Below are 21,070 nucleotides of genomic sequence, written 5' to 3'. Positions count from 1 at the left end.
TGGGGCTCACCCTCCAGAGCTCTGCACTCTGATGCCCAAGCCCAAAGATCCTGTGGTACAACCATGTGAAAGCATCTAGAAGGGACAGAAGGCTCCTGGACTCAGCAAGACTGAAGTTTGAGCCTTGGCATTATGGCTCTGATGGTTGGAGCATCATCCCATATCCAAAAGATTGTGAGCTCGATTCTCAGTCAGGGCACATGCCTGGGTTTCGGGTTCAATCTCCTGTCCAGGTATATGTGGGTAGCAACCAATCAATGTTTCTTGGATCGATGTTTCTCTCTCTCCATTCCTCCCTCTCTAAATGCAATGAAAAGGTGGCCTCAGGTGAGGATTAAAAAGAAGAAAAAAAGGCCCTGGCTGGTGTGGCTCAGTGTACTGAGTGCTGGCCTGTGAACCAAAGGGTCATTGGTTCAATTCCCAGTCAGGGCACACACCTGAGTTGTGGGCCAGGTCCCAGTAAGGGGCGCATGAGAAGCCACCACGCATTGATGTTTCTCTCCCTCTCTTTCTCCCTCCCTTCCCCTCTGTCTAAAAATAAATAAATAAAATATTTTAAACAGAAAAAAGACTGGAATTCAAGTCCCGACCCATCACTTGAGAGTCATGGACTTGGGGCACACGTTCTCTGAGTCTTGGTCACCTCAAAAGTGATGTGGGGAAGACAGAGGGCCCTGCAGACCCAGATTTGAACTCTCTGCGTTAGGGCATGGCCTCCAGACAGCCCACTCTCTGGGGAGATGGAAGTGTAAGACCACCCTCACCTCTTAACTTCAGGGAGGGAGTGAGATGCACAGAGGGAACAGAATGGGGCCCGTGGATCTTGATTCTGCCTGGGGCCTACAGGGGATGGCGAGAGGCCAAGGGTAAGCTGGAGGCGCCTGCGGCTGTGGCAGCGGCTGGGGCTGGGAGCTGAGGGCGTCTCCATCAGCGTCTCTCCCTCCTGCTCGAAGGGGCTGTACTTGGGCAAAGACTCACGGTGCCTTTTCCTCTCTCGGAAGGGCCTGAGCTGGTCCTGCTGCCACCACTGCCCCTGGGATGAGAGAGAGAAACAGAGGCTGAGAGGCACCCAGAGAACCAGAGAACAGGAGAGAGAGAGACAGAGAGATGGAGACTGGCTCCTAGAAGATGAGGAAGTCCCAGCAGAGACAGGCAGTTGAGGAGGGAGGGGAGGCTCCAGGTAGCCAAGGACAGGACCACACCCTCAGCATGGAGATAGGGACTGGGGGACCTATATCTTGGCTCTCTCTCACTGACCCCAAGGAAGGCCCTTTTGCAATATAGGAAAAGAAGAAGCCAGACTGAGAAAGGAAGTGCTTGTCACTCTGGGGCAGGGGTGTTTGGGGGAGGGCTCCCCCCTCCCTCAGCCCTCTGAAGGAGCCTGATCCCGTCCCTCCCAGCTGGCAGACTACACGGAGGCAGCCTCCCGTCTTGGGCCTCCCCTCTGGCCTAGAGGCTCTGCTTGTCTACTCGCCCCCTGGAGAAGAGCAAGGCGATGTGTCTGCCCCTGCTGCTGCCCCTGCTGCTGCTGCCAGCATCTCTGCAGGCTGGTGAGTGGCCAGGACCACGTGGCTCTGCCCAGGGTCACGGGGGCGGGGAGGGGGAGCCCCCGGAGAGTCTGTGGCCAGCCGTCTGGAGAAGGGGTCTGCTGGGGCAGCAACCAGACCTCCCACTCACAACAAACAATGGGCTGGGCTGGGCTGGTCCCACAGTGCTGGGTCCCCCACACTCCTCACCCTCCTTTCTTCCCCAGGTGTGCAAAGGGGGGGACACAGCCAGAGGCCAGCCATACTATCTGTCACACTTGTGCCCATGGGTGAATGTGCCAGGCAGTCTGAGGTAGTGTTGACAGGAGAGACCTGGTTCTTCTTGCTGACGCTTGGAAAGAATTACACAGCAGCAAATCGTCCTTCAGAAAACAGAAGCCCAGAGCTCGGCTAGGCAGGCCTCTCGCGGTTCCCAACACCATCAGCCATGTGGCTGCGGTTTCTGGTTCTTAATCCAAAGCCACGTGGCACCTTCTCATGGCCCACTAGCAAGAGTCCTTTGTCCCTTTCCTCCCTGCATGGTCTTCGTGTTGTTCCCCCACGGCATGGAGCGAACAATCTCCAAGCTCTCGTGCACATGCGCTGTACCTGGGGGAGCCGCCTGCATGGCTGCTACATCTTGGTTTCCTGCTTCCTAAAATCGCATGGTCAAAAGCCTCCAGCATGGCTGCAGGTCTGGGTGCCAACCCTGGCGGGAATCCTACCCCCCAAACCCCATCTCCAACTTTCACAGGCACGGTAACTGGGGGGCTGCTAGCCCAGCTACATCTTGGGTTAAACTCTTGCACACTTTCCTGGCTAGCCTTGTTGATATGCAAGATAACCATCGTTGCGTATGAGGACTGAAGCTATCCTTCCATTGTGACATGCAGAATGACTCTCGATCTCCCATCCCCTGCAGAAGCCCAAGGTGGGGGGGGGGGGTGATGAGAGTATCTTATATTTTTCTTGGACACCCCAATTTCTGGACCCCATTACAAATCCCCTTTCGGGGGGCCTAGCTGCACCCTGTTACAGTAGGGAAGAGGGTTTTTGTCCTTTCGAGTGGCCTCAAAATCTCTCCTTCTTTGTCCCCCTTTCAGGTGGCTCAGCAAAATGCACCTCAGGCGATCCTTATAAAATGATCCAGCCAATACACCTCTCAGCCCCCGAGGGTGGCTCCATCCACATCCCATTCTCCTTTTGTTACGGCTGGAAGTTTACCAAGGTTCCTAGTGTGAGAATATCCTGGAGACGGGGAGAGTTCCATGGGCAGTTCATCTACAACACAACCCCACCTTTCACCCATAAGGATTACAAGGGCCGCCTCTCCCTGCACTGGACGAAGGGCCAGAGGAATGGCTCCCTCCAGATCTCTAACTTGCGGAGGGAAGACGAGTTGAAGTACTTCTGTCGAGTTCATTTGTCCACACAGACAGAAAACGAGAAAGTGTGGCAGTCCATCGAGGGGACCCAACTCACCATCACCAGAGGTGAGTCCCGCTGCCCCAGCCACAGTGTCCTCCTGCCCCAGGACTGGTCCAGGCACCTCTCTTCCTGACCCTTCTCTCAAACTCCTCTCCCTGCCCTTGACTCCTTCCCAGGCCTCTGACAACCCTACCTTTTTACCATAATGTCCCCCAAACTTGGGCTGCCTTCCTTGCCCTTCCCCCTCACTGCCCCCCTCCAGATCCAGCCCTCAACCCCCTTTCTTGCTACAGGCTGGGGCTCCAGCCCTGCCCCCTGCCCTCGCCCCATATCCTCCAGGTGAACTTCGCTTCTACAGGGTCCGGTGCCTGTGTGTGGAGCCCCAGCTGGCCCCACATCTGTGTCTGCCCACAGCCGTGAGCTCAGCCTGGCACACACCAGAGATACCCAAAGAGGGCCCGAGGATGCCCCTGCCCCGGCCCCTGGTCACACCCCATCACCTGTTTTTCCAAGCTCCCTGCTTCCTTTTCCCACTCTGCTCCCCAGAACACAGCCCTCAATGCTCCTGCCCCAGTCCCATCTCTTTCCCCTCCTTCCCCATCTCCACCTTTTTTACCCTTTTTTGTGTCTCACAGCAACACCCCACATCCCCACCTCCCCCACACAAACCCTTGTGTCGTCCCCCTTTGCCTCTGCCCCGGTCATTAGAGGGCAGCAATAAGGGCAGCTCCCACTTCCTGTGCACCACATCCCAACTGAATACTTTGGTATGCATCTCCCTAGTTAACCCGCACCCCTCAATAACAGTAGGTACCACTATCATCTTTCTGCTCCAGATGAGCAAACCAAGACTGTTAGATGCACAAAGTCACAGTCACAGTACAGATGGAATTTGAACCCAGTTTAACCTCACGGTCCTCTCTCAACCAACCATTAGCCACTCAGTGTCACCTACTGACTTGATCATCTTGTAGTTTTGACCTATTTTGAACTTACTATGGGGTGTTTTGCATCAATAGGTCTTCCTGAATTGCTCCCTGGGGCATGGGAACTTGAACCTGAGCGTATGTGTCTCCAGGGCAGTGGGGGAGGGGCTCTCTCCCAGACCCAGCATAAAGGGGTGCAGTGTAAGCAGATTTGCTTTTTATAACCACTTACGCCACCAACTCTAAACTATGGCAGTGGTGAATCACTCCTCCCAGCCTGGATAAACTACTGCTATGTCTTTACCACAGAGCTGGTTTGGGATCAATTATAAAGTGGTTCACAACCTGAACTAAGCAAACCACTTTGGATTTATACTTCTTGCACCTCCGCATGTCTCCTTAAATGGCCATTTTTAAGCAGTTTGATTTCTTTTTAGATCCTTCCTCTTCCTTTCCTAACTTCCTTTTTTCATTTCTCTGAGTCACGTTTAGTTTAAGTTTTTTATCAGTAAATTAATTTTTCAGTTCTCACAATTAATATGATATCCATGCTTAAAATAACACAAGAAAGTAATTAAAAGAAATGTTTTTAACCCAAGTACCATAATGTTAAGATAGCACACTGCCCTGACCGGTGTGGCTCAGTTAGTTGGGCGTTGTATCACAAAGCGAAAGGTTACTGGTTTGATTTCTGATGAGGGCACATGCTTGGGTTTCACGTTCCATCCCTGGGCACATAGAATTTTTTTTTTTTTTTTTTTTTTTTTTTTTTTATTTTTTTTATGCCAAATCTAAGAACATTATCCTTTATAATTTTTTTTTCTTTCATTTCTAAGCCCAAAATCCCATATCCCACTATGGGTTGAAAATATTTTACTTTCTTCTAACTTTTGTATGGTTACTATTTACAACAAAACTCTTTAATGTAGTGAGAATTTATTTGGTATATGATGTGAGGCAAATAATTAAATTGATCTTTATACCAAGAAGTTACTCAATTGTCCCAATCTTATTTTTTGATTTATTGACATTTTTTTTCTCTTCTTTCTTGATTCATAGGTCTGGTTTCTAAGTTCTTTTGTAGTATGGTATGCATTTCTGGCCTCTCCATTTGGCTTCACTATTTGTTTTTTGACAGGGTCAAATTTTTTAAATTTATTTTTTAATCATTTTTTTAATTTTTCAATTACAGTTGACATACATTATTATACTAGTTTCAGGTGTGTACCCAGTGATTAGACATACACAACTTACTAAATGACCATCCAGCTAAATCTCACACCCACCTGACACCATACAGAGTTATTAGAATATAATTGACTATATACCCTATGCTGTATTTTATATCCCCATGACTATTCTGTAATAACCAATTTGTACTTTTTAATTCCTTCAGCTTTTTCCCCCATCCTACCAACCCTTTTCCCACCTGGCAACCATCAAAATGTTCTTTGTATCTGTGAGTCTGTTTCTGTTCTGCTTGTTCATTTATTTTGTTTTATAGATTCAATTTTGATAGATATGTATTTATTTCCATTTTATTGTTCATATTTCGTATCTTCTTCTTAAGGAAAACCCTTCAACATTTCATATAATACTTGTTTGGTGGTGATGACCTCCTTTGGTGAAGTTCTTTATCTGTCCTTTGATTCGAAATGATAGTTTTGCCAAGTAGAGTAATCTTGGTTGCAGGTCCTTGCTTTTTATCACTTTTTTTATTATGAAACAAATATCAATTTAATGCAATCACACTTTACGCTTTTACTAATTTAAAGAGATATCTTCTAAATACTATAGATTTTAAAAACTTTTCGTTGTTGTTGTTCAGGTACAGTTTTTCTGCCTTTTTCCTCATTGCTCTCCCCTGCCCCGTCCCACCCCTCACTTCCACAGTAAATCCCCCCATTGTCTGTGCCCATGAGTCCTCTATTCATGTTCCTTGGCTTGTCCCTTCCCCTTCTTTCCCCCGTTATCTCCCTCCCTCCTCCCCTCTGGTCACTGCCAGTTTGTTCTTTATTTCCCTGTCTCTGGTTCTATTTTTGCTCATTTGTTCATTTTGTTGATTAGGTTCCACTTATGGGTGAGATCATATGGTATTTGTTTCACTGTCTGGCTTATTTCACTCAGCATAATACTCTCCAGTTGCATCCATGCTGTCATAAAAGGTATGAACTCCTTTTTTGTTGCTGCATAGTATTCCATTGTGTCAATGTACCACAATTTTTTGATCCGTTCATTTACTGATGGGCACTTAGGCTGTTTTCCAGCACTTGGCTATTGTAAATAATGCTGCTGTGAACATTGGGGTGCATAGGTTCTTTTGAAGTGGTGATTCAGGATTCTTAGGGTATAATTGCAACAGTGGCATCACTGCATCCAAAGTCAGTTCCATTTTTAGTTTTTTGAGGAAATGCCATACTGTTTTCCACAGTGGCTGCACCAGTCTGCATTCCCACCAACAGGGTACTAGGGATCCCTTTTCTCCAGAACCTCACCAGCATTTGTTGTTTGTTGATTTATTAATGATGGCCATTCTTGAGGAGTGTTAAGTGATATCTCATTGTGGTTTTAATCTGCATCTCTCAAATGGCTAGTGATGACTACCAACTTGCACCACACGCCAAAATAAACTCAAGATGCATAAGACTTAAATAGAAGTCGTGACACCATAAAAGTCCTAGAGAGAACATAGGCAGGAAATTTCAGATATCCCACACAGCAATATTTTCACTGATACACCCCTTAGGACAAGCGATATAGAGGAAAAAATAAACAAATGGGACTACATCAAACTAAAAAGCTTCTGCACAACTAAAGAAAACATCAACAAAATGGAAAGTAAACCAATTGTATGGGGAAACATATTTGCCAATGATACCTTGGACAAAGGTTTGATCTCCAAAATGTATAAAGAACTCACACAATTCTATACCAGGAAGACAAACAATCCAATTTAAAAATGGGTAAAGGACCTGAACAGACACTTCAGAGGATATACAGAAGGCCCATAGAGATAACCTCGGACAAACAGAAGAATCGGCTTTAGCACCACCTGACTGGTAAGGAGTGCAGTGGAGACTTGAGAAGGTGTGCGGGGCGCCCACGGGCAGCAGCACCAAAAGGATATTGAAACAGCCAGTTGGATCTCCCTGAGAAGAGTGGGGTCTAATCTATAAGCAGGTATCCCCAGCCTACAGTACTAGAGCCCCAAAAGTACACAGATAACAGCCAGCTGTGAAAAGTGGCAGAGTTGCTCTCTGTCGGAGATGGGCAGCTGGAGATGCAAAGAGCTGTTTTAAGGGCCAATGCATAAATTTTTATTTGCAGTCACTTACCCTGGGATCTGCCAAAGGAAGGGGCAGAGCGGGCAAAAAACACCTGAGGAGAGACTGGGGACAGCGGTTTTGGGGAGAGAACTGAGGGAGTAGCCTCAGGATCCTGATGCTGAGTCATCCCCCACATGGCAGCAGCCATCTTGCTCAGGCAGACCACTCCCCTCTGAGCAGCCTGAAAGAAAACAATAGCCCCGACCCCAGGAGTAATTCTGTCCGATCCCGTGGTGCCTAAGCCTGACTGCTAAGTGCAGAGTGACTAGAATAACAACTGAAAGAGACGGCCACAAACAGTATATCTCTGGAAGTCTCGAACACATTGCCGAAAGTCAGACGGGGTCAACATGTGACATCACCAGAGGCGGATCCAGAAAGAAAAAACAGCGGTAAACACTAGAGGCTACTGAGATCAAATCCTCTGTGGTCTTCTCCATGATTTGTGATATTTTCTTTACCACACAGCTTTTTAACATTCATTTTAGGTCTATCAAATTTGTGCATATTAAGTCATTAGGTTTTATACTAATAGTTTATTTCTCCCCTTTCTTATAATAGTCTGAAACTCTTTACAGACTTATTAATACTGGTTTATTTGCTGTTGTAGTGGGATTGCAGGGGGGTTATTTTTGCGGATGCGGGTTTATTTCCTGGGCTTTGTGATTGTGTTCTGGCAGGACCTGCCCAAAAACACATAACACATGGTGGGCAGAGTAACCCTCAGTCAACCAGCTGGAGGGAAGGGCCCACCGAAGAATGATGAAACAACAATAAAAACCAATTACTTGCAGAGAGCCAATATAAATGGCATACAAAGCATCCAAAGAGCACCAAGTTCAGGAAATCAAGGAGACAGCACGACTGAATCTCACAGGTCTCCTACCATAGAAGGTCACTCCACAAAGTCAGGAAGTCAAAACAGATCAATTTAAGAAGCAGAAGCAAAAAAGAAGAGTCTCACAAATAATGGGAAGACAAAGAAACAACCCCCAATCAAAAGGAAAGGAGGAATCCCCAGAAAGAGTACTAAGTTAAATAGAGGCAAGTAAACCATCAGATATTGACTTAGGGAAACTACAAGAAACTTACTGTGAACTATATCAGCATGAAAATGGACATAGAAACTATCAATAAGAGGCAAGAGGAAATGAAGAATACAATTTCTGAATTGAAGAACACAGTAGAAGGAATCAAAAGCAGGCTAGATGAAGCAAAAGATAGAATCAGCCAGTTGGAGGACAAGGTAGAAAAAAGCTCCCAAAAAGAGCAAGAAAATGAAAAAAGACTCAAAAATAATGAAGAGGTATTAAGGGAAATATAGGACAACATGAAATATAATAATATCCATATAATAGGTATACCAGAAGGAGAAGAAGAAGAGCAAGGGATAGAAAACCTGTTTTAAAAAGTGATGATGGAAAACTTCCCTAATTGGAGGAGACAAAAAGTCACACAAGTCCCTGAAGCACAGAGGGTCCCATTCAAGAGGAACCCAATGAGGCCCACTCCAAGGCACATCATCATTAAAATGGCAAATATCACAGACAGAGAGAGAATCTTAAAGGCAGCAAGGGAGAAACAAGTAATAACATACAAGGGAGCCCTGCTATGGCTAGCAGCTGACTTCTCAACAGAAACACTACAAGCCAGAAAAGAATGGCAAGAAATATTCCAAGTAATGAAAAGGTCTGCAACCAAGACTGCTCTACCCAGCGAGGCTCTCAATGAAAATGGAAGGGGAAATAAGGAGTTTCCCAGACAAAAGAAGGCTAAAAGAATACACCTCCACCAAAAAAAGTTTAAAGGGACTGCTTTGAAAAGATGAAGAAAAAGAGTGGGAGAAGAACACAAGCACAAAGGGAAAAATGAATAAGGACTTATCAATAATAACTTTAAATTTAAATGGATTAAATGCTCTAATCAGAAAGCCCATAGACACATGAAAAACATGCTTTTCATCAATTTGAATATTTTTGCCAATCCCTTCTGGTCTGCATATTTTTTGTTGAGAAATCAGCTGACAGTCTTATGGGAGTGCCCTTGTAAGTAACTGCTTTTCTCTTGTTGCTTTTAAGATTCTCTCTTTGTCTTTAACCTTTGGCATTTTACTTATGATGTGTCTTGGTGTAGGCTTCTTTGGGTTCATCTTGTTTGGAATTCTCTGATTCCTGGACTTGTATGTCTTTCGCCAAGTTAAGGAAAGTTTCTGTCATTATTTTTTCAGATATGTTTTTAATTTCTTGCTCTCTCTCTTCTCCTTCCACCATCCCTGTGATGCAAATGTTGGTACACTGAAGTTGCCCCAAATGCTCCTTACATTATCCTAATTTTTTTTTTAATTCTTCTTTCTTTGTGATGTCCTGACTGGGTGTTTTTTTTTTTCCTTACATTCCCAATCTCTGATTTGATTCTTGGCTTCATGTACTGTACTGTTCATTCCCTGTCAATTATTCTTCATTTCAGTTAATGTATCCTTCATTTCTGACTGGTTCTTTTTTATACTGTTGGAGTTATCACTAAGTTCATTGAGCATTCTTATAACCAATATTTTGAATTCTACATCTATAACCAAACAAAACAGAGGTACAGCTGCCTGCCACAATAAAAGCCAAACTTATGAGGCAGATGCCGGTGCAAAAGAAAAGAAGTTTTATTCAGGTGCTGCACAACATGGGAGAATGATGAACTCTCATCTCAAAGACCATCTCCTCTTCCTGCTCAAGCCCACAATTCTGCTAGGGATTAGGGAGGGGAGGGCTTTTTTCTATCCAATAATCTTGCTAGCTGTTGGCATGCTCAGTCCTATCCACTCATGTTTCTAGCTTTTCGCATGTTCAGAGTAAGAACCTCCCCCTGTCTCCATCTTAGCCAGCAGAGGAGAGTCCCCAGCACTCTAACTGACTCTCTACAATAACACAACCAGATTATTTATCTCCATTTCGTTTAGTTCTTTTTTCTCTAGTTTTGTTCTTCTCTTTCATTTGGAACACGTGTCTTTGTTTTCTCATTTTGGCAGCCTCCTTGGGTTTGTTTCTATGTATGAGGAAGAGCTGCTATGTCTCTGGGGCTTGGTAGAGTGTCCTAATGTAGTAGGTGTTCTATAGGGTCCGGTGGCACAGCCTCCCCAATCACCTGAACTGGCACTCAGGGTGCACCCCCTGTGTGGGTTGTGTACACACTTTTCTTGTAGTTGAGCCTTGATTGCTGTTGGCACATAAATGAGAGGGATTTACCTCCAGGTCAGTCATCTGCAATGACTGGTTGTGCCCACTGACCACTATGGAGGATCAGCTGTGCAGGGGCCCACTCCACAGAGCTGGACTTACTTCAGCAGGGCGCTGGTGCTTATTGAATCTACCTCGTGAGTGCATAGCTTGTGGAGGTGGTTAGGTAGGGCTTCAGCCTGGTTTGAAGTTGTCCGCTGGGTGCACTGGCTCTGGGGCCTCCCAGGAGGTACAGGCCAAGGCCAGCCATTGCTTGTGTCTTGCCGGTGGCCACCCAGCATGAGCTACAAAGCAATCTGCAAATGGCTGCTACTTGTGCTAGGCCTCGATATTTTCAGGCAAGGCCAAGCTACAAACCAAGGCTGGCTGATACTAGTGCTGTACCAAGGGCAGCTGCTGCTAGTACAAGAGGTATGGGGCACACTGAGACCAGATACTGCTTGTTTGAGAAATTTTAGGGGAATTTGAAACATGAGACAAGACAGGACATTCATATGGAAAAGCCACTTGAAACAGCTTGGGTGAGCCCCAAAATTGGGTGGGGTGGTGCATCAGAGAATCATCAGGAATCTCAGATATGATGGAATCTCAGATAAGGCACCCACCGGCTGGGTCCATGTGGTGAGGTCTCATAAAAGGAACATTGGTCTCTGTCAGCACTTCTGCCTTGTGAGAAAGTAGCCTCCCAGCTCTTGTCCTGATTCCAGACAATTCAATTCCTCCCCATATGTCTTTGTTGTCTTTCAAGCTACTGCCCCAGTGATGGAGCTCCGAGGGAGTGAGTCCAAGTAATTTCGTGTGCAGTCCCTGTCAGAGGAATTGCCTGGGACTCAAGAAGTCCTCTGTCTCCCTCAGCCTCAATCATTACTGGTTTTCCCATCTAAAGTGAAGAGGACTTCTCTTCCTGGCACTGGAACCCTGGCCGGAGGACCTGGCATGGGACTTGGATCCCTCACTCCTCAGGAGGGACCTCCATAGCTGAGATATACCTCCCAATTTTTATCTGCCACACACAAGTGTGGGACCAGCCCATTCCAAGCCTCTGCCCCGCATGCCAGCCTCAATGTGGCTGCTTCTTTAATTTCCTGCCTGTAAGACTTCCATTCAGCCAGATTTCTGGTAGTTCTGAATAATGGTTGTTCTGTAGTTAAGTTGTAGTTATGATGTGGTTGTGGGAAGAGGGAAGTACCATGTTTATCTATGCCACCATCTTGACTAGCAGGCAGGGTCAAATATTTTTAATGTTAATCACAAGTCCTTCTTAGAATGCTAACTTGGGGTTTTTTTTTTTCAGTTTTACTGAGAATTAATTAACATGTATCACTCTATAAGTTTAAAGTATACAGCATGATGATTTGATTTGCATTTATTGTGAAAGGATTGCCTGTCAAAATACCAAGAGTGTATTTCACAGAACTAGAACTAATAATCAAAAAATTAATATGGAAACCCAAAAGATCCCCAGATAGGAATAGCAATCTTGAGAAAGAAGAAAAAAGTTGTTCGTATCATGCTACCTGATATCATGATAACCAAAATAGCATGATACTAGTATAAGAACAGACATATCAGTGGAACAGCATAGAGACCCTAGAAGTAAACCCACAGCTATATGGTCAACTAATATATGACAAAAGGGACAAGAAAATACAATGGAGTAAAGACAGTCTATTCAATAAATGGTGTTGGGAAACGGGACAGATAGATGTAAGAATAAACTCAATGGATTAAAAGATTTTCACCACTGGGTGAAAAAGGTGATGGGATTAAGAAGTGCAAATTGGAAGTCACAAAATAGTCACAGGGATATAAAGTATAGCACAGGAAATATAGTTAATAATATTCTAATAACTATGTATGGTGCTACTTTATAAAGTATATGACTGTCTAACCACTATGCTGCACACCTGGAACTAATATAAAATAATATTGAGTGTAAATACCTGCATGGTATCTATCCCACTGTAGCACTGTATCATAATTTACTTAATCAGTTTTCTATTTAAAGACACTTAGGTTGTCACCACATCACAACAATGCTGCAAAGAACACCCTTAAACAGAGGCCTTTCAATACTTGCGCCAGCACTTCCATAGGACAAATTCCTAGTACTGAAATCACTGGGTCTAAGGGCATTTGTGGGTATTTTACACTTTGATACATATTCCTAAATGCATCGCCAAAAGCTGTGTCAATTTACACTCCCATTGTGTCAATACTGGGTATTTTCCCCTACTCAGGCCAGTTTAAAAAAAACAGCCTTTTGTTTTAATATTCACTTTTTTAAAAATTATGGGTGGATATTAACATAAGGGTTATTTTATGTAATATTTAGAATTGCAGTTTTCCATATTTTTCTATGTTCTGGAAACTTCTGTCTAGGAATTATCTGTTCCTTAAATTTTTACAAGAATGAGTGGTTTTACCCATAAAACCAACAAGCTTACAATCTTTGTGAAAAGTAGTTCCTTAATAGTGTTCTCACTTCTTTGTCTACCCATCAGTTAAACTTTACTACTTATTAAACCCATTAAAAAAAATTGTTTCAGAAAATCATCCATTTCACAGAGGTTTTTATTTTTAATTTATCAACCTATAAGTGAGGATACACTCATTAACAACTTAAACTCTTTTGTTGCTGGGTTTGTAAGAGGCTTGTCTGTTTTCTTGTTTTTTCCCTAAATAACCACTTCCTGGATTTATTATACCTTTTGCTGTTCTGTTTCCTCATAAATTTATTCCCTCATAGGTTTTCATTACTTTTAAACTATGAGTTTCCTTAGGGCTGCCTCTTCTCTGTTTTTGGTTATTTTTTTCTTTAAAAATTTCATTCATTTAAAAATTTCTTCCCATTCTAAAGAGTGAAAGCATTCAATACTATAAATTTAGTTTAGAGTGCAGCTTTAGTCATATTCCAGAAGATTTTTAAAAATATGTATTGTGCTGCCTTTTTTTTAAATTATGCTTTCCTTTTTATTGAATTTATTGGGGTGATACTGGTTCACAAAATTATACAGGTTTCAGGTGCTCCGGTTTTTATTTTCTAAGCATCTTATTATATACAGGGTCTGGCAGAAGTAGGGCTTGCTTGAGTGTGGTTGGTAGGGTATGTGAATGTCTTGCACGAGATGGACAGCAATTTCAACATTTCACCATTTCAGGCCATGCGGTGTGCTTGGGTGTGATGTTATGCTACAGAAGTACATGCTTGTGATTTTTGTAATAAAAAAGGGGCATTATTTGTGCCGGACCCTGTATATTTCTTTGACTAAGAATTTAAAAGAGCCTATCTTAGTTGAGAGGTGGTATTTATACCTTTATTATAAATTTCTAACAAGAGTGGACAGAGAATTTGGTCTCTGGTAATCTAAAGATTTTATTAGAATTAGAATTTTTTCTGTGGTTTAGTATTATGTTATTTTTCAATGGTGTATTAAACATCTAAAAAGTACAATCCGTTTGGTAGGAACTAAAGTTCAACATATATCAAAGTAACTTTAAAAACATCTTTATGCTAAGTGCTTCAAATATATACTAAGTGCTTTACAGATGTTTTCTCACTTATTAAAACAATCCTGTAAAATGACAAATACTATTTGATTCCACTTATATGAGGTATCTAGAGTACCAAATTCATAGAGACAGAAGGCAGAACGGTGGGTTCCCAGGGCTTGCGTGAGGATAATGGGGAATTGTTTAATGGGGACAGACTTTCAGTGTGGGAAGATCAGAAAGCTCTAGAAATGCATGGCGGTGATGGTGGCACAACAGCGTGGATGTACTTAATGTCACTGAACTGTACACTTAAATATGGTTAAAATGGCAAATTTTATGTTTTTTTGGCAAAAAAAGGCTTTTGACACAATAATTTTTTTTTAATCCTGTGATCTAGTTATTCCTATTTGTAGGTGACGAGATGAGGCTCTGAGGTCTCAGCACTGGTGGGTGGTAGAGTCAGGGTTTAAACCAAGTGACGAGTGATGTATATTCTAAACCTTCAGCATTTCATCTTGTTAATCCCCTCCCGCTGTGAGAGCTTCAGAGGGTTGCTCCCCACACCCAATATTCCCCAAACTAGGGAACGGGATGTGGCAGTTTCACCCAGATACCGCCAGTCCTTCACGCGAGAGTTTGCTTATTTCTCATGTCTTCTCAGCCACCGAGAAACCCACGGAGGGCGCCACCAGCACCATCGCCACCACCACAAACGGCGTCAGTGTCTCGGGGGAAGAGAGGGCCTCAGGGACTTGGCCCCTTACTCCGGGAGCTATAGTTGGGGTGGCACTGGCCAGTGCTGTGCTCATAATTGCAAGTTTGGGTCTGATGGTCTACCTCGGGTGGAAGAGAAGCAAAGGTAAGTTGTAAAAGATCCCACTCTCTCCGCGAGCTTCCCAACCAGGTGTTTCCCTGAATCCACCTGCATCGAATGACCACAGGTGCCTGTTAAAAATACAAATCCTCGTTGGGGTGAGGTTGGACTTGGGAATATGCATCGTTAACAGTCTACTCAAGTGGTGTCTGTGAGTGACCAAGTTTGAAACCACCATTCCAAACCAATTTCTCGCCACAAGTCTGATCGTTTTTCAGTTCTTATTTATTTCTTGACTATCATTTCTCATCAGTCCTCACCTTTTAGTTCATGAAGAGGAGAGAAGAGAGGGACAGGAAGTTGGCTTAGCTCAGCAAGCATTAGTGGGGTGCCCCTTTCCCAGGCCTGGCTTGTGACTGGAGATATAAATAGATAAAGCAGAAGCCCTGCTTTCACACAACTCTGAGGGGGCAGGAGGTGCCTCAAGGGTTGATTGCCTCACTCAGAAAGAGCTATGGTAGTTTGAGAGGAAGGAGAAGAATCAGGGAGGACTTCCCAGAGGAAGTGACAGTGGCAAAAATTCTCAAAGAGTGAAAAAATGAATTAGCCAGGGAAGTGGTGAGGGGGTTGTAGAAACTTCTGTTCCTCCAAGCAAAGGAAACCATTCTGGGAACTGTAAGTAGCTCAGTGCCATGAAGGAGGTAGAAGATGGGAGAAGAGGACATGAAGCAGCCAAGTGACAACCTCATTTCGCCTTGTAGAGACATAGATCTACAGAGAGAGCTAGATTCTGGAAAAGGTCAAAAGGGAATCAGTTGGACTTGGTGACTGGATTGATGTAGGGATGAGGGAGCAGGAAGAAATCTCATGTTTACAACTTGGGCGAACAAGGCCGTAATGAAACTACCAAGTGAATTAGGGAGCATAGGAGGTCAAAGGCCGTGTTTGTGGGAGAAAGATGATTCCTCCAGTTTGGATGTGTTATGTTTGAGATACCTGTGTGGCATCTGAGTGGAGATGTCCGTCAGATTTGGATATATGCGTTAACAGCTCAATGAGAGCATAGGGTTAAAGGCATTAATTATTTATACCCCGACAGCATCAAACTTGATTTGAAATTACTTTAAAAATTTTGCAACAAGATTTTCCCTATTAGATATTAAAGCACAAAGGTGAAGAACATAAAACCTCACTGCCTACAATCAGATCCTGGCTGGGTCAACTCTGGCGGTACTATTACTCTGTGCCTTAACTTACTCACCAGTAAAATAGGGATAATAATAGTAATTACCCTGAGGGTTGCCATGATATTAAACAATGCATTTAGAATAGACCCTGGCACAAAGTAAGCACTAGATGAGCATTAACACATAATTATTAAGCTACAATAATTAAAGTGATGCAATACTAACATATAATAGATAAACAGATAACAGATAAAGTAATTGGAAGAAAAGAAAAACCTCTCATCTAGGCAGGATAAAATAGACCCAAATTTAGTCAATTAAAAGGTAAAATTTCTAATTAATAAGGAAAGAGGAGTAATTCAATACATAGTGCTGGAACCATTGTATGGAGAGGACCTCCCAAAGTATGACATAAAACCGTAAAGCAATGAATAAAAATATCGATGAATTCAACTTCATAAAAATTGAGATTTTTAAAAATTCTACAAAGAAAACACCTTCTGGTGGCTTCTTAGGGAAGTAAGTATAAGGACCAAAAATGAAGAGAAAATGTGATGTAGTCACCAAAGAAACAAAAGATTGTAGTCAAGGATTTAACTCAGATGAGAAGCCATAGATCTGTGAAAGTATCATTGCACATGATTGTGTTTTTCCCCAGCAGTATTTAACCATGCAGTTTAGATACCTTTAGGACTTAGTGGTTAGGACTTGTGTTCACCTGTTAGCATGAGAGACCACTAGTAACAGTGATTTACGTGAGACAGGGTTTTTTTTTCCCCTCACATAAAAGGATCTGGAGGCAGATAGCAGAAGCCACTCTCCTTAGGTACTTAGGTTCCTACCTTTCCACTCACTCTCCTGAAGGTTGCCTCATGGTCCAAGGTAGTTTCTAAGATCCCAGCCATTATTTCTGAATCCAAGAAGAAAACAGGAGGAAGGAGGAAAGGACAAAAATGCCCCAATTATCTGTCCTCCACAGAGTAAGGATGAGGGTCAGAGATGAAGAGAAAGTGAACTATAGTCCAGGAGCCTTCCTAAAAGTCCTACCCACACTTCCCCCTATATCTTCATGGATAAGAATTTAGTCATATGTCCCACATCTATCTGTAGGGGAGCACACTGCTGCTCCAAATAAAACCAAGGTTCTGTAACTGAGAAAGAAGAGGTGAATGGATAATGGATAAGCAAATAGTCCTCCATGCCAGAGATGCCTCCAGGATTGAAGATTTACCAGCTCGGTGTGGCAGGACAAGGGAACTCAGGAGGTCAAGGAGCTGGGGAAAGGGCCCAAATGGAGAGTGGAGGACTCGCAGACATTCCAGGTAGCCTGAAGGAAAGTGGATTATCGGGGGACAAGAGCTCAGGGAGGTCAAAGCATGAGTATGGGGGAGGTGAAAAAAGAGAACTGGGAGGAAAGGAAGTTGTAGTATAAATATGATACTTGCATGGCCCTGGCTGGTGTAGCTCAGTGGGTTAAGTGCAGCCTGTGCCTCGCAGGTCATGGGTTCGAATCCCAATCAGGCACATGCCTGGGTTGTGGGCCAGGTGCCAGGTTGCGGGTGTGTGAGAGGCAGTCAATTGATGTGTCTCTCACACATCAATGTTTCCCTCTCTCTCTTCCCTTCTCCCTTCTCCTGTCTCTAAAAATAAATAAAAATCTTTTAAAAAAATGATACTAGCATGTAAGTTTAGAGTTCTCACTCCCAGTAATTAAAAAAATAAAGTCCAGGGTATGGCTGAGTGGAATGGAGTTCACTGGAGTTGGGGGGATGGATGAGCCCGCTGTGTTGGAGGATTGTCCCAGCAGATGGTGAGGCCTCCCAGGAGGGCAGTTGGTGGTGGAGAGGATGTGTGTGAACCAGGGGCCATGAGCTAGGGAAATGCTGTAGAGAGGCTTGAGAAGGACCTGGAGGTTCATGAGGTGGGAGAGAGAAACAGCCACCGCTCAGAAGGAAAGACAAGAAGCTGGTGGGCCAGGGCAGGAGGGAGCCATGCTGCCTGTGACAGGAGAGGGGAGGGAGGGGGAGGGTGGCCAGGGCTCAGCAGTGGAGGGAGCAGGTTTGGGGATTGCAGGGAGTTCAAGGAAAGGGGAAGGAAACAGACGGAAAGGTAGGACAGGGTGAAGGGGGCACAGGGTGCAGACAGCTCTCCTGATTTGGTGTTGAGGACAGAAGCAGGACAGGTGTGGGAGGCTTCAGCGTGCCAGCTGGGTGCTGGCTCTGAGTCCCAGGCCCTTCCCACATGGGTTTCAGCAGAGCTGCTTTGCTGCCCTGGTTTCTCCAAGGATGGTCTCGGAGTAGGACAAAGCAGAAAAGGCAGGAGGGGAGATGCTGTTCATGGACGGGACACTGACACGCTGTTGGTCCCTCTACAGGTCTGCAGACTAAAGCCAGAGCCCCAGACAGGTGAGTGCTTGTCCTGTAAGTGGGGGGTACTGATTTGGGAAACAAGAAGTGTCTTTGTGAGAACAGCGAGAGAGACCCTTTCACAGCTGCTCTCATCCTTGACTTTCCTATCAACATCCTCATACATCCCTAACAGGCTAGGCTCGTTGCTTCCTGAGGCTCTGGCTCCTAAGAACAAACCAAAAATAAAAAATAAAATAAAATAAAATAAAATAAGTCAAGAACAGTAGACCTAGAGGTTCCGGCAGTTTTTCTAATTCTTTCTCAGAATACCTCCCTTTTCTCTTCCTCTGGTATCTCCTTTTCTCCTCCTTTCATGGCCAATTCTGAGCTTTTCCTTCTTTTCATCCTGTTTTCTTTTCACCTAGAACATCATCTTTCCCAAATGCATTTTCCTGTTCCACACTTTTTCCACTTTCGTGTTCATCGTCCAGTCTCCCTTTTCCCGGCTGAGGTGCCCGAAGGGGCCGCAGGAATCGTCGCCTCCATCTGCCTTTCTCAGAGCACCGCCCTGCAGAGCTCCCAGCCTGGCCTCCTCCCTGTGCCTGGGCTCCCTCCTGTCCTGTCCTCCTCACCCTCCCAGCAGTTTCCTTTTCTCCATCCTTCTTCCCATTTCCACACTTCCCTTTCCCTAAGTCCCTCTCCCTCCTTTCTCTGTCTCCCTGACTTTCTGCCAGCTGCCTTGCTCGGCTTCCCTCCCAGGATGGTGTCTCCTCCTGGGGACCGAGGCCTGAGCACCCACCCAGAGGCTCTGAGATGAGCTTCATGGTTTTCCTTCTCCAGTCTTAACCGAGGTAGTGCCAGCCGAGGAGACGGGAACTCCCCCTTCCGATTTCCCCTCCTGTGTCCCCTTCCTACAAAAGTGGCTTCCCCAGAACAATCCCCCTTCTGTTGGCGCTCAGGGGCCGCTCGCTCCTGGGCTACAGCACAAATCGCCTTTCATTGCTCTTCCGGGCAGCCAGCCGCCTGCTGAGAGCCTCAAACCATTGCCTGCACCTTCCAAGTCGGTCCAAGCAGGTCGCAGAGCCCCCCACAGGAAAACCGGCCAGATGCAGGCGTTAACTCTTCTCTGCTCACCCTCTGACACGTTTCCCACCCTTTCCTTCCCACACAGGGGATCCTCCCATAACACTGAGGAGAAGTATGAGAACGTTGGGAGGAAAGGTCAGTTCTACCACCGTCACTGCCCACTCTCCACCTCGGCCCTTTCTTCTTCCCCACACACTCCACCACCACCCCCAACACGTGCCCCTTGGCATTTTCCACTCCCTCCTGCCTCACGCACCCCTCCCACGTGACCCTGGTCCTCAACCAGCTGATGATCTCACTGCCAAGCCCTCCGCCCGTTTCTCTATCTTGGCTACCATGCCACCTGACCCTGGCACATCTTGATTTTTTCCTAGAACAACATGAAGACCCCAAGCTGGGCCCAAAGGTAAGCAGCTCAGGCTAGAGGCTGAAAGAATTACGGGAAGCTTGGAGAAGGCGGCTAGAAAGAGCAGAGGGACTGTGGTGTCGGCAGGGCTCTTGGGTGAGGGGTCACCGCTCTACGGCAGGGTCAGCTCCCCTCCACTTCTAGCCCCTTCTCTTTCTGTTCTCACCAGGTTGATGGCATCCTCTATGCCTCCCTCGTCCTCTCTGGCTCGACCTCACCGTCAGCACCTCCCCGCCGCCTTCCCCACAACAGCCCCCAGGAAGAGACCGTGTACTCTACCCTAAAGGCCTAAGGAGTGGGACTGAATGACGGCCTCCTTAGAGTAAGCCGCTCAGAGGGGTCAGCACTTCCCATAATACTTCCCATAATGATCCCCGCCAGACACAGATGACTCAGAGGTCAACAGGGGTCAAAGGCCACCAAGGACCTGAGAGAAACAGCCACCGGCTCCAGTTCCTTGTCCACAAAAAGAAAAGTACCAGGCCACAAATATTTTTAAAAAATGAATGCATCTAAAGAGAAAACTGATGTCACCTTCAACTTCTGTCCTTCTTGCTAAAAATGAACTATAATAAACAGCACATACCCCAGGTCCTCCTCTAGTGCTTCTGTTCAGTGACTACAGGTCTCCAAACACTGGTAGAGAGCCTGGAATCCAAGTTCTGTTTCCCAGTCTAACCATTCTACTTCTCTTACGGTAATAACTGGCATCATTTAAGCCTTCACATACATCACCTGATTTAAACACAAACAACTTCTGTCATTCTCACCAAAAATGAACTATAATAGCACCTACCCAAGATCCCTCTTCCAGTTCAGTGATTGCCTCAGGCCTGGACACAAAATAGTAAGTTACCAAAAACTGGTAGGCAGCCCAGAACCCAAGGCCTTCGCCCAATCTATTCTACTTTCCTTACCATAATAACTGGCATGTATTTTGTTATGTATCACCTAATTTAAGATCAACACCCCTATATGTTATTGGATGTGCTCATTTGAGACATAAAAAAAGAACCAGAATGGTTACAGTGCTCTTCCTAAAGTAAATGAGGAGCCATATTTGAACACAGACCTACCCTTCTCAATGTCCTTCTCCCAGAATGAGGTGTCTTTGCCTTCCCTTCCCAGATTTCTATATTGTGCAATTCTGCCAGCAGCAATGATGTGCCACAGTGACATGAAGGAGGAGGGAGAGAAGCCAAAATGAAGCATGTGATTAGAGACAAACCAAACCAATTAAGCCAGTAACCTATTTTATTAATACATAAACCATACAACTTTGACTTTAGCCAATTATTAAT

The 21,070-nt window shown here is 44.9% G+C and overlaps 1 protein-coding gene across 1 annotated transcript; it reads left to right on the top strand.

The window, feature by feature from the left end:
- Positions 1 to 1,460: 1,460 nt before the first annotated feature.
- LOC129083463 (paired immunoglobulin-like type 2 receptor alpha) lies at positions 1,461 to 20,353 on the top strand. The gene is made up of 7 exons (XM_054589308.1): positions 1,461 to 1,550; positions 2,630 to 3,019; positions 14,590 to 14,787; positions 18,304 to 18,334; positions 19,449 to 19,498; positions 19,738 to 19,769; positions 19,939 to 20,353. Exons 1-7 carry the CDS (start codon positions 1,496 to 1,498, stop codon positions 20,059 to 20,061), a joined length of 879 nt encoding a protein of 292 aa, XP_054445283.1. The 5' UTR covers positions 1,461 to 1,495; the 3' UTR covers positions 20,062 to 20,353.
- The last annotated feature ends 717 nt before the right edge of the window (positions 20,354 to 21,070 follow it).

The sequence above is a fragment of the Pteronotus mesoamericanus genome, unplaced genomic scaffold (assembly GCF_021234165.1).
Source record: "Pteronotus mesoamericanus isolate MK-2021 breed Mesoamerican mustached bat unplaced genomic scaffold, CSHL_Meso_final scaffold_167, whole genome shotgun sequence".
In the NCBI taxonomy this organism is placed as follows: Eukaryota; Metazoa; Chordata; class Mammalia; order Chiroptera; family Mormoopidae; genus Pteronotus; species Pteronotus mesoamericanus.
The sequence above is the reverse complement of the archived record's forward strand: the minus strand, read 5'-3'. Positions and strand labels throughout refer to the sequence as shown.

Bases quoted from the DNA above. Each gene is read 5' to 3' on its own strand.
- LOC129083463 (XM_054589308.1), top strand. From the start codon at position 1,496: ATGTGTCTGCCCCTGCTGCTGCCCCTGCTGCTGCTGCCAGCATCTCTG. The intron at 18,335-19,448 runs GTGAGTGCTTGT...CTTCCCACACAG, and splicing joins AAAGCCAGAGCCCCAGACAG to GGGATCCTCCCATAACACTG. The intron at 19,499-19,737 runs GTCAGTTCTACC...ATTTTTTCCTAG, and splicing joins TGAGAACGTTGGGAGGAAAG to AACAACATGAAGACCCCAAG.